The 10,922-nt window shown below is 59.5% G+C and overlaps 2 protein-coding genes across 3 annotated transcripts in view; both read left to right on the top strand.

Moving 5' to 3' along the window:
* The window catches only part of WDR81 (WD repeat domain 81), a 12,303-nt gene extending 2,907 nt beyond the window's left edge, over window positions 1-9,396 (top strand). Inside the window, exons 3-12 of the mRNA XM_010861334.1 lie at window positions 13-1,162; window positions 2,075-2,182; window positions 2,425-2,615; window positions 2,725-2,915; window positions 3,172-3,337; window positions 3,430-3,595; window positions 4,274-4,963; window positions 6,011-6,156; window positions 6,456-6,635; window positions 8,021-9,396. Coding sequence (XP_010859636.1) covers window positions 13-1,162; window positions 2,075-2,182; window positions 2,425-2,615; window positions 2,725-2,915; window positions 3,172-3,337; window positions 3,430-3,595; window positions 4,274-4,963; window positions 6,011-6,156; window positions 6,456-6,635; window positions 8,021-8,341 — 3,309 coding nt within the window. The 3' untranslated portion in view covers window positions 8,342-9,396. The remainder of the gene's footprint in view (window positions 1-12; window positions 1,163-2,074; window positions 2,183-2,424; window positions 2,616-2,724; window positions 2,916-3,171; window positions 3,338-3,429; window positions 3,596-4,273; window positions 4,964-6,010; window positions 6,157-6,455; window positions 6,636-8,020) is intronic.
* A 763-nt stretch (window positions 9,397-10,159) lies between these two features.
* The window catches only part of SERPINF2 (serpin peptidase inhibitor, clade F (alpha-2 antiplasmin, pigment epithelium derived factor), member 2), a 7,884-nt gene continuing 7,121 nt past the window's right edge, over window positions 10,160-10,922 (top strand). For both annotated transcript variants that reach the window (XM_010861333.1, XM_010861332.1), the window contains exon 1: window positions 10,160-10,279. The gene's annotated coding sequence lies outside the window, so the exon portion shown is untranslated. The remainder of the gene's footprint in view (window positions 10,280-10,922) is intronic.

Raw genomic sequence — 10,922 nt, 5'->3', positions numbered from 1 at the left:
GGGAGGGGCAAGCTGGACCCACTGTTTACATATAGGCCCGTCTCCCAGGGATTGCCCCCACCCTGCCCCGCCCAGCTCCTCAGCCCCTTCAGCTCTGTGGTCCCCTTCCCCCCATACTTCCCCGCGCTGCACAAATTCATCCTCCTGTACCAGGTGAGGCGCGTGGAGGATGAGGCCCAGGGGCGGGAGCTGGTCTTTGCGCTGTGGCAGCAGCTGGGTGCCGTTCTGAGTGACATCACCCCTGAGGGCTTGGAGATCTTGCTGCCTTTCGTGCTGTCACTCATGTCTGAGGAGCACACGGCCGTGTATGCGGCCTGGTACCTATTTGAACCTGTAGCCAAGGCCCTGGGCCCCAAGAATGCCAATAAGTACCTTCTGAAGCCTCTCATTGGGGCCTACGAGAGCCCCTGCCAGCTCCACGGCCGCTTCTATCTGTACACTGACTGCTTTGTGGCCCAGCTGATGGTGCGGCTGGGCCTGCAGGCCTTTCTTGTCCACCTCCTGCCCCACGTGCTGCAGGTGTTGGCTGGCGTGGAGGCCTCCCAGGAGGAAAACAAGGGCCTGGCGGGGGCCGCCGAGGATGAGGAAAGTGGGCTTCTGGGGTCCGGGCCCGGGTCCTGTGCCTTTGAGGAGGAGATCCACATGGAAAGGGAGCCTGCGGCTGCCTCGGGCCTGGGGCTCCCGGACTACACCTCTGGCGTCAGCTTCCATGACCAGGCTGACCTCCCTGAGACGGAGGACTTCCAGGCCGGGCTCTACGTGGCCGAGTCCCCTCAGCCCCAGGAGGCTGAGGCTGTGAGCCTGGGCCGGCTGAGCGACAAGAGCAGCACCAGTGAGGCCTCCCTGGGCGAGGAGCGGGTGGCCGACGAGGGGGGCGTCCCGGTGGACAAGAGCAGCCTCAGGTCAGGCGACAGCAGCCAAGACTTGAAGCAAAGCGAGGGCTCCGAGGAGGACGAGGAGGAGGAGGAAGGCTGTGTGGTGTTGGAGGTGGGGGAGGGGGAGGGCGAACAAGAAGAGGTCCCTGAGACATCCGAGCTCACGCTCTCCGACACTGTGCTGTCCATGGATACGGTTGTGGCTGGCGACGCCGGGGCCAACGGGGAGGAAGAAGAGGAGCCGCTGACCGAGCAGTCGGAGGGCAAAGAACAGAAGATCCTTCTTGGTGAGTTCTTGGGCCTGGAGGTGTTGGTCTGATGGTCGTCATCTGCTGAGCTCTGCACCGAGTGGTGGATGGAGCCGATCTACACACAGCAGAGACGCGGGCCTGCCCTCCTAGAGCTCATGTCTAGCAGAGGAGATGCCACGCTGTAGGCAGGAGTTCTGTTAGTGCTGCAAAGAACGTGGCTGGGTACTACGAGGGAACATAAAGTGGGACTTAGATCTCGTTTTCAGGGGTCAGAGAAGACTTCCTTGAAAGTAGTGCTGGTGGAAGTTCAATGAGGAGGAGGAAGCTGGGCAAACATGGCAGGGTCTGTGGTGGGAAGGGCATTCCGGGCAGAGGGAACAGCATGTGTGAGGCTCTGAGGCTGTCATGGTTCCATTCAAGAACCTGTGAAAGGCCAGTGTGGTTAGACTGAGAGAGTGAAGAGAAACGGAGAGGGTGGAGGGCACCTCCTCATTTAGGAATTGGGGGAGAGTCACCATAAGAGTAACCTTCCTGCAGTTTGTGCCCAAGTAGGGCTTCCCTTGTGGCTCAGCTGGTAAAGAATCCGCCTGCAATGCGGGAGACCTGGGTTCAATCCCTGGGTTGTGAAGATCCCCTGGAGAAGGAAAAGGCTACCCATTCTAGTATTTTGGCTTGGAGAATTCCATGGACTGTATGGTCCACGGGGTCCCAAAGAGTTGGACACGATTGAGCGACTTTCACTTCACAGAGGTGCCTGGAGCTGCCCCAAAGCCAGACTCCCACAGGCTGCTCTGCTAAAGGGAGGGTGGGGCCTTGGGGCCACCACGCTCAGGCTGGGCTCCTGGGTGGAGCTGGGACCAGTGTCACTAGGTGGGGCCCATGGGGTGGGGTGGGGGAGTCGTGAGCCCCTGTTATCTGATGCACTCAGGGACCACTCCCGCCCTGCAGATACAGCCTGCAAGATGGTCCGCTGGCTGTCCGCCAAGCTCGGCCCCACCGTGGCCTCTCGCCATGTGGCCCGGAACCTGCTCCGCCTGCTGACGTCGTGTTACGTTGGTAAGATTGCGTATGGGGCTTCCTTCAGCTCTTTGTCCCTCTGGCCCCCTGTAGTGGATCCTCCACGTTCTCATCTCAGACCTCCTCCTGGGTCCCAGTCTGCTGTGAGTGCCTTCCTTGCTTGGGTCGGGTGCAAGGAGACCCCAGGCTGGAGTGAGCATGAGCGACCACTGCAGTTCCCGAAGGGCTCCTCCCTCTCACTGTCCACGGGCTGCTCAGGACTGCTGGCCCTTCCTTGGCAGGGCCCACCCGGCAGCAGTTCACCGGGGGCAATGGCGAGAGCCCCCCGCTGAGCGTGGGCAACATCTATCAGAAGAGACCGATCCTGGGCGACATAGTGTCGGCGCCCGTGCTCAGCTGCCTCCTGCACATCGCCCACCTCTATGGGGAGCCTGTCCTCACCTACCAGTACCTGCCCTACATCAGCTACCTGGTCAGTTGGGATCTGGGGGTGCTGAGGAGCCTGAGGGCTGACCCAGGACTTCTGGGGGTTACAGGGGGTCTGTGGGGCCACCTGGCCCTCATCTGCTCTGTTGCCATAGGTGGCCCCCGGTAGCACCTCGGGCCCCAGTCGACTGAACAGCCGCAAGGAGGCGGGGCTGCTGGCTGCTGTGACGCTGACCCAGAAAATCATCGTGTACCTCTCGGACACCACCCTCATGGACATCCTGCCCCGAATCAGCCATGAGGTCTTGCTGCCCGTGCTCAGCTTCCTCACGTCTCTCGTCACCGGGTAAGTCTCTGCCCACATCCCCCACCAGGGAGCAGCCCAGCAGAGGGGGCTACCCCAGGGTGGGAGTGGGGTGTCAGACATCCTGGTCCTCATCCTGGCTGGGTGACCCTGAGCAAGCCACACTTTTCTGTGCCTCTGTTTCCTCATCTGGTTTGGATGAGGTGGTCTTATAGCCCCTTTTGTTTACAGCTTGTAATAGATTCTGGACAAGCCCTCTAGACTGGGGATCACTGGAGCTTATAATCTCTGTTGGCAGGTTCCCAAGTGGAGCCCAGGCCCGGACTGTCCTGTGTATGAAGACCATCAGCCTCATCGCCCTCATCTGCCTGCGTATCGGACAGGAGATGGTCCAGCAGCACCTGAGTGAGCCTGTGGCCACCTTCTTTCGTGTCTTCTCTCAGCTGCATGAACTTCGGCACCAGGTGGGCAGATGTACCGGGCAGATGTACCTGGCAGCTGCGGGCTGGCCAATGGCCATGGCCTCTGCTAACTCCCCAGGGCTTCCTGCCCACAGGATCTGAAGCTGGAGTCCGTGGGCCGCAGTGAGGGCCAGCTGCCAGAGGTGGCCTTCTCTGATGGGCAGCTGCGTCCGGCGGACCCCGCCCTGCTGGACGAGCTGCAGAAGGTGTTCACCTTGGAGATGGCATACACAATCTACGTGCCCTTCTCCTGCCTATTGGGTACTGCCGCATCATGTCCCCTCCCAGCCTCTGCAGCTACCGTTCTTCCCCTGGGAGGGCCCCACTTCCCGTCCCTGGAGTCAGTAGTGGTTGTTAGGTGCAGTTTTCTGGGTCAGAGCCTTAGACCTCTGAGTCCCAGTGACATATAAACAGAGACTGAATTTTGGCCAGTTGGGGGTGGGGGGGCACAGGAGTGGCCTAGCCTGTCCCTGGGGCAGGGAGGGGAGCCAGGCTGCCGGACTGATGTCTTAGGAGCCGCCCAAGAGGAATGAGCGGCCCACCATTCACGTAGCTTCCTGTGCAGGCCTGGCCCTGTGCCGAGTGTCCACATGTGTCATCTCCCTGAATAGTATGAGCAGCCCTGGTCGGATGTGTTGTCATCCCTGCGCTGACATCTGAGCCGTGGGAGGCAGAGCATCACGTGTCTTGGTCCCTGTTCTGTTTCTGATGCCCGGCGTGGCACCCAGCTCATAGGAAAGATGCTCACATGTCCATACTGAAGGCGTGAATCCAGGTTTTCCTGGGAGGAGGAAGCCGGCTCAGAGACAAAGAGTTACTTGCTGAGAGTTGCACAGCCAGTATCTTCCCTGTGTTCTGTGGTTCCCAAGCCCCTTGGGTGGGTGGCGGCAGTTGCTGGCCATCTCCCTTCATCTCAGGACCTCTCCCGCTCCCATCCAGGTGACATCATCCGGAAAATTGTCCCCAACCACGAGCTGGTAGGGGAGCTGGCGGGGCTGTACCTGGACAGCATCAGCCCGAACAGCCGTAGCCCTGCCAGCGTGGAGCCCACCGCGCCCAGCACCGGCCCGGAGTGGGACCCCCAGGGTGGGGGCTGCCCCCAGGACGACAGCCACTCGGGGACCTTTGGGAGCGTCCTGGTTGGGAACCGCATCCAGATCCCCAGTGACTCCCAGCCTGACAGCCCCGGCCCTCTGGGCCCCATCTCTGGGGTGGGCGGCGGGGAGCCTGGCAGCCAGAGTGAGGACAATGCGCTGAAGCGGGAGCTGCCACGGAGCGCGCATGGGCTGAGTGGGAACTGGCTGGCCTACTGGCAGTACGAGATTGGCGTGAGCCAGCAGGACGCCCACTTCCACTTCCACCAGATCCGCCTGCAGAGCTTCCCAGGCCACTCGGGGGCCGTCAAGTGCGTGGTGCCCCTGAGCGGCGAGGACTTCTTTCTGAGCGGCAGCAAGGACCGCACCGTGCGCCTCTGGCCACTCTACAACTCCGGGGACGGCACCAGCGAGACGGCCCCACGCCTCGTCTACGCCCAACACCGCAAGAGCGTCTTCTTCGTGGGCCAGCTCGAGGCCCCGCAGTGTGTAGTGAGCTGTGACGGGGCTGTACACGTCTGGGACCCCTTCACAGGTGAGCGGGCCCGGGTGAGGCCTGTTCTGTAGCTGCGGTTCTGTCCTCTACCAAGGGTGGCGGGTTGGGGTGTAACGGTGTGTGGTTGGGGGTGATGCAGTGAGTCCACAGAACGGAGCATTTAGGACTTGGAATCCATCAGACTTGAGTGTGAGGGTCTGCCAGCTTCCTTGCTGAGTGACTGAGCAAGTCCCTCTGCTGCTGGGAGCATCGATGTGTATGTGTGTGTTAGTCTTTTGGCCATGCTGCCGGCATGTGGCATCCTAGTTTCCCGACCAGGGATTGAATCCGTGCCCGCTGCATTAGCAGCACAGAGTCCCCAGCTACTGGACCACCAGGGAAGTCCCTGGACACATCAGTTTTCCCATCTACAAAATGGGAATCAGAACAAATGCTTAAGTAGATAACGCGTAGAGGTTTGGCTTAACATGTAGCATGTAGTATCCTGGTTAGTAAACAGTTGCTTGCTTATTTTGTGTTGTCATTATAGGGAAAAATAGGGTTAAAAATCAGGGATTGGGGGGATGGAGTAGTATCAAAGCAGACGGTGGAAGGTGTAGCTTTCAGCCAGTTTGCTACGTGAATAGAGAAGCCTGGCATGGCCATAGAGATGTTAATAGAAAGATGGGAGGGTCAAAAAACATCCTTAGTGTTCGTTGAGATCTGGGATGTGGGAGGCAAGTATGGGGTGGGTAGGGGGGATAGGGGAGAAGGAAATGGCAACGCACTCCAATGTTCTTGCCTAGAGAATCCTGTGGACAGCTGAGCCTGGTGGGCCGCCGTCTATGGGGTTGCACAGAGTCGGACACGACTGAAGCGACTTAGCATGCATACATGCATTGGAGAAGGAAATGGCAACCCACTCCAGTATTGTTGCCTGAAGAATCCCAGGGACAGAGGAGCCTGGTGGGCTGCTGTCTATGGGGTCGCACAGAGTCGGACACGACTGAAGCGACTTAGCAGCAGCAGCAGCAGGTGGGATAGGAGGAATTGGGGCTCTTCCATCAGTAACTGGAACCCCATACCCACCATGTCTTTCCTTCACAGGGAAGACTCTTCGCACGGTGGAGCCATCGGACAGCCGGGTGCCCCTGACTGCTGTGGCCGTCATGCCCGCCCCCCACACCAGCATCACCATGGCCAGCTCTGACTCGACCCTGCGCTTTGTGGACTGCAGGAAGCCAGGCCTGCAGGTCAGGAGCGACCCTTTTTCCAGCCCTGACCTGGGTGCCTGGCAGGGAGGAGAGAAACCCCTCCCCCCACCCCTGCCCCCCAGGAAGAGAGGAGCCCAGGGTGGAGTTTTTCACTGGAGATAGATCACCTGCAGCAGCAAACCCTCCGGGGTGGGGGTGGGACTCTGGCCAGGGATCCTGGGGGCCTCTCCTTGATGGGTAATGAGGCTCTGGGGGTTGGAGGCTGAGCTGCACCTAGCGGGGGGAAACACGGGTTGGACTGGGCAGTGGAGCCCCAGCTTTTCCTCCTCTGCCGGCAGCATGAGTTTCGCCTGAGCAGCGGGCTGAACCCCGGGCTCGTCCGCTCCCTGGCTGTCAGCCCCAGTGGCCGGAGCGTTGTGGCCGGCTTCTCCTCGGGCTTCATGGTGCTGTTGGACACCCGTACGGGCCTAGTTCTGCGTGGCTGGCCTGCCCACGAAGGGGACATCCTGCAGATCAAGGTGACAGGCCAGGTCCCCTCCCTTCCTGCCTGACTGGTCCAGCCCTCACCTCTGCTTAGGGCCCACCCAGGACGGGCCCCCCTGCTGATGTCCTTCATACCTGCTGGAGGATTGACAGGCAGGGCGGGTCAGGAGCCAGACTGCACCTCAAGGACTTGAGCAGGAGGTGGGCCCCGGGGGCGGGAACCAGGGGGCCGAGCTGACCCTGAGCTTCCTGGAGATGTTCTAATGAATAACCCTTGTCCATATTTGTCTTACTTGGGGGATCAGGGGTCAGGCCCTGTCCATGACCCAGTCAGGTTAAATAAAGCTCAGCTGGGAGGCTGTTTACTGCCCCCAGACCACTGAGCAGAGTCCATGCCCCTTGCTGGGCTGTCCTGGTGGGGGAAGGGGCTGTCCTCGTGGGGGAAGGGGCAGGTCAGGCCTGGGAATCCTGCTCCCACCTCCACCCCGCCCCATTTTTTCAATCACAGACCTCAGGGAGGTCCAGGCAGGGAGGAACAGGGCTATTTGTGGGAGGGTTTTTCCAGGCAATTGGGAGTTCCTCCCCAACCTAAGTGGCAGCCAGGGGACATGCACTGCCACTGCTGGGGGCAGGGCACCCCTGGCTCCTTCCAGGGCCCCCTAGGTTCTGTCGTTGCTCAGTTGTGTCCAGCTATTTGTGACCCCATGGACTATAGTGTGCCAGGGTTCCCTGTCCTTCACTATCTCCTGGAGCTTGCTCAAACTCATGTCTGTTGAGTCGGTGATGCCATCAAACCATCTCATCCTCTGCTGTCCCCTTCTCCTGCCCTCAGTCTTTCCCAGCATCACGGTCTTTTCCAATGAGTTGGCTCTTCACTTCAGGTGGCCAAAGTATTGGAGCTTCAGCTTCAGCATCAGTCCTTCCAATCAATATTCAGGGTTGATTTCCTTTAGGATTGACTGGTTTGATCTGGGTTCTGGATGCCTCTAAATTCTGACTTTCCAAGAAAGCATCAGGAGGTCCCTGGGGTCAGCCTGCATGTTAGTCCTGGCTCTGCCACTTACTGGCTCCGTGACCTTGTATGATGACTTAACTTTCCTGAGCCTTAGTTTTTTTTGTCTGTAAAATGGAAACAGCAGCACCTATCTCATAGAGTTGTTATGAAGATTAATCATGGTAAGATGTTGAATGTGCTTGATACAACATCTTACATGTAGTAAGCACCCAAGTTACAATGATTACTGGGTCGATGATGCTTTAATATACTCATATGAGCTGATGCTAATATAATGTGGGAGGGTGTAATGTAGGAGGGTGGCAGCCTGTCCCTGACTCAGGACGACACGTCTTCCTGGGAGGAGATGTAGGAGAGAACAGGACGACTCCGGCCCCCACTGAGGCTCTCCCCTCTCCCTGGCAGGCAGTGGAGGGCAGCATCCTGGTCAGCTCCTCCTCTGACCACTCCTTGACTGTCTGGAAGGAGCTGGAGCCGAAGCCCACGCACCACTACAAGTCCGCCTCTGACCCCATCCACACCTTCGACTTGTACGGCAGCGAGGTGGTGACCGGCACTGTGGCCAACAAGATTGGCGTCTGCTCCCTGCTCGAGCCCCCTTCCCAGGCCACCACCAAGCTCAGCTCTGAGAACTTCCGCGGCACGCTCACCAGCCTGGCCTTGCTGCCCACCAAACGCCACCTCCTGCTGGGCTCTGACAACGGGGTGGTCCGCCTCTTGGCGTAGGCTGAGGCGAGATCTGGTCAGGCAGAGATGGCACACATCGTCCAGGAAGCCGTCCCTCATCTGTGTTTCCCCAGTAGCTCCTTCCTGGCAAGCCTCAGGCCCCACGCCCTGGGTGCCCACGTGGCCTGCCAGCTAGGGTGGTGTGGGAGCCTGGGCTCCTGAATCCCCAGAGTCACTGAGGCCCCCGGAGGGGATCTCATTCATGACTTGGGGCGATGTTGCTCGGAGCCAGCGGGAAGCAGATGGGAGAGCCTGGCAGGGGCTTCCCTGGTGGCCCAGTGATTAAGACTCTGTGCTTCCACTGCAAGGGGCGTGGGTTCAGTGCCTGGTCGGGGAACTAAGATCCCACATACCCAATGGTGCGGCCAAGAAATAAAAATTTAAAAAAGAGGGAGAGCCTGGGAAAGCATCGCTGCCCTCCCTTCTCTCCAGCTCCGCCCTCTGCATCCGCATGGGGACAGGATGCTCTGGGGAAGAGGGAAGGAGACCCCCTGCCAAGCTGTCTGTACCACAGCCCCCCTCCAGCTGGCTCTCTCTGACACTGTCCTCCAAGGATAGGGGAGCTGCCCCACTCCAGGACACTGATGGTGCTTGGACTCCAGCCTCTAAGGGCTGACCACGGTCCAGGAGTTAAGAGCCTTGGGCTGGGCTCTTAAGTGTCCACCCAGCCAGGCCCTGGCCAGTGTGGGACCAGTAGGGGGAGAAAGAGGGCAGGACCAAAGGAGGGCAGATGGATGGGGCCAGATGGTGCCTGTCTGGAGTGACCCCATGCCTTGCCTGCCCACCCCTCACCACAGTGTTTGTGCCTTGAGCTGATGAGGCAGCTTCTGGGTCCAGAAGCCTTGAGGGAGGGGGTCCAGGACCCTGAAAGAAGGGGTGAGAAGAATCATCTCTGCATCTCAGGTCTCCCTCCCCCAGGGGGACAGGAAGACCCAGGTGTCGCAGGTCCTCGCATTCTGGAGCAGAGATGAGGTCTGAGGCTGGACCCCTGCTGCCTTCTCACTATTTGCAATAGATGTAAATATGATCAATAAATCCTGTGGAAGAGCCATGGATCCGAGTGAGGCTTTTCTTGATGATGGTGTTCGGGGAGGAAAGGTTGGGACCCCGCAGCTTCCAGGACAGGGATGAGGAGGGGAAGCATCCTGACCATGGTTCTTCAGGTGGTTACAGGGTCCACGGCCTCTAGTTCATGCAGCCCAGAACCCTCACCCCAAGGAGGGGAAGGAAACATTGCTTCCGAGGAGGTGGGATGCTGAAAGAGGCTGCGTCCCTAGACGGCATCTTTTCTCTCCCCTCCCCCTGCCTTCTGGACCCAGGCTGGAAGCAGCCCACCAGGAGCCAGGACATGGGAGGACCAGGGATTCGCATCCTGCATCCTGATCCAGGTTTCCTCCCTTGCCTTTTGTAGCTTCCTCTTCCCTCTTCTTGGGAGGGGGAGGCAGTTCTGAGGAAGAGTCAAGGACACTGGAAGCGGGAACCTGAATGTGACTCAGCCCAGCTCTGTGTCCTTGGCTAGGTCATACAGCTTCTCGGAGCCCGACTGAAGCAGTGATAACCCCCTACTTCATGGGGTCACTGAAAGTCCCCTGTCCTTCTTGGATCTAACCCCCCGATTGAAGACAGGCTCTTGGTCTCCTGAATCTCCTTTCTCCAGGCTCAGGTGGGAGCCTGAGAACCCTCTCCCGGGGTTCCAGGTGGCTGTCCCAGTATTAGATGCCCTGGTGGGAAAGGGGCTTTTGGTCCCAATATCAATGTTTAACCGGATGTGCAGGTCAATATTTACCAGAGGAGAAGGCAACTGGAACAGTGGTTGGCTGAGAGCAAAGGTCCTGGTGGGAGGGGAGGGCTCAGCTGGGCTGGCTGGAGCGGGGCAGAGCGCGGGAGTACCAAGCGGGCCGGAGGGAGGTTGTGTACAGCAGTGAGGAGCCTGCAGAGGTAAGGGCAGGGGGGTGCCTCGGCCTGGAGCTGCCCACCTTGCTGAGGGGTCTGGGCTGAGTTTATTCAGGAGGTTTGTGACTTCCCAGCCTCCTGAGATGATGAGGGGCCAAGGTGGGGGCTTTCAAGGGGAGTCCCTCTGGGAAATGAAAAACTAGAGGTCTTTTTCTTGGCAGGAAGATTTAAAAAACCCAGGTCGGAGATTGGGGCCCTGGCCAAGGGTCCTTGTGTGGGATGCGGAGGGGCCTAGGGGTGAGAGAAAGACGCTTGAGATGGGGGCGGGGTGGGGGTGTGTGCGAGACCCGCTCCGGGGCCAGGCCGAGACCTGCCCATCCCCACCAGTCATCCTGGCTTCCCGGAGTCAGCCTGGGGCTAGCGCGGGGGCCGAGGCCTGTGTTTTCCGTAAGTCCAAAGGTGGCTCTGGCCACAGTCATTCATTGGGCTCAGCCGTTGGGTCAATAAGGCCAGTCTCTGGCCCAGCTCCCCACCCCTACTGAGACCACAGGCCAGCCCACCCTTGTGGACAAGACCAGGCCAGCCAGAAAGGAGAGCTGGATTGGAGCTCTGGGGAGGGAATTCCAGTACGGAGCAGGCTTCAGGACAGGCCTTCCAGAAGAGGGGCCTTGGGAGGCTGACAGCCATC

The sequence above is a fragment of the Bison bison genome, unplaced genomic scaffold (genome assembly GCF_000754665.1).
Source record: "Bison bison bison isolate TAMUID 2011002044 unplaced genomic scaffold, Bison_UMD1.0 scf7180017864472, whole genome shotgun sequence".
NCBI classification, from domain to species: Eukaryota; Metazoa; Chordata; class Mammalia; order Artiodactyla; family Bovidae; genus Bison; species Bison bison.
Note: the sequence above shows the minus strand (reverse complement) of the source record. Positions and strands in the feature narration are given on the sequence as shown.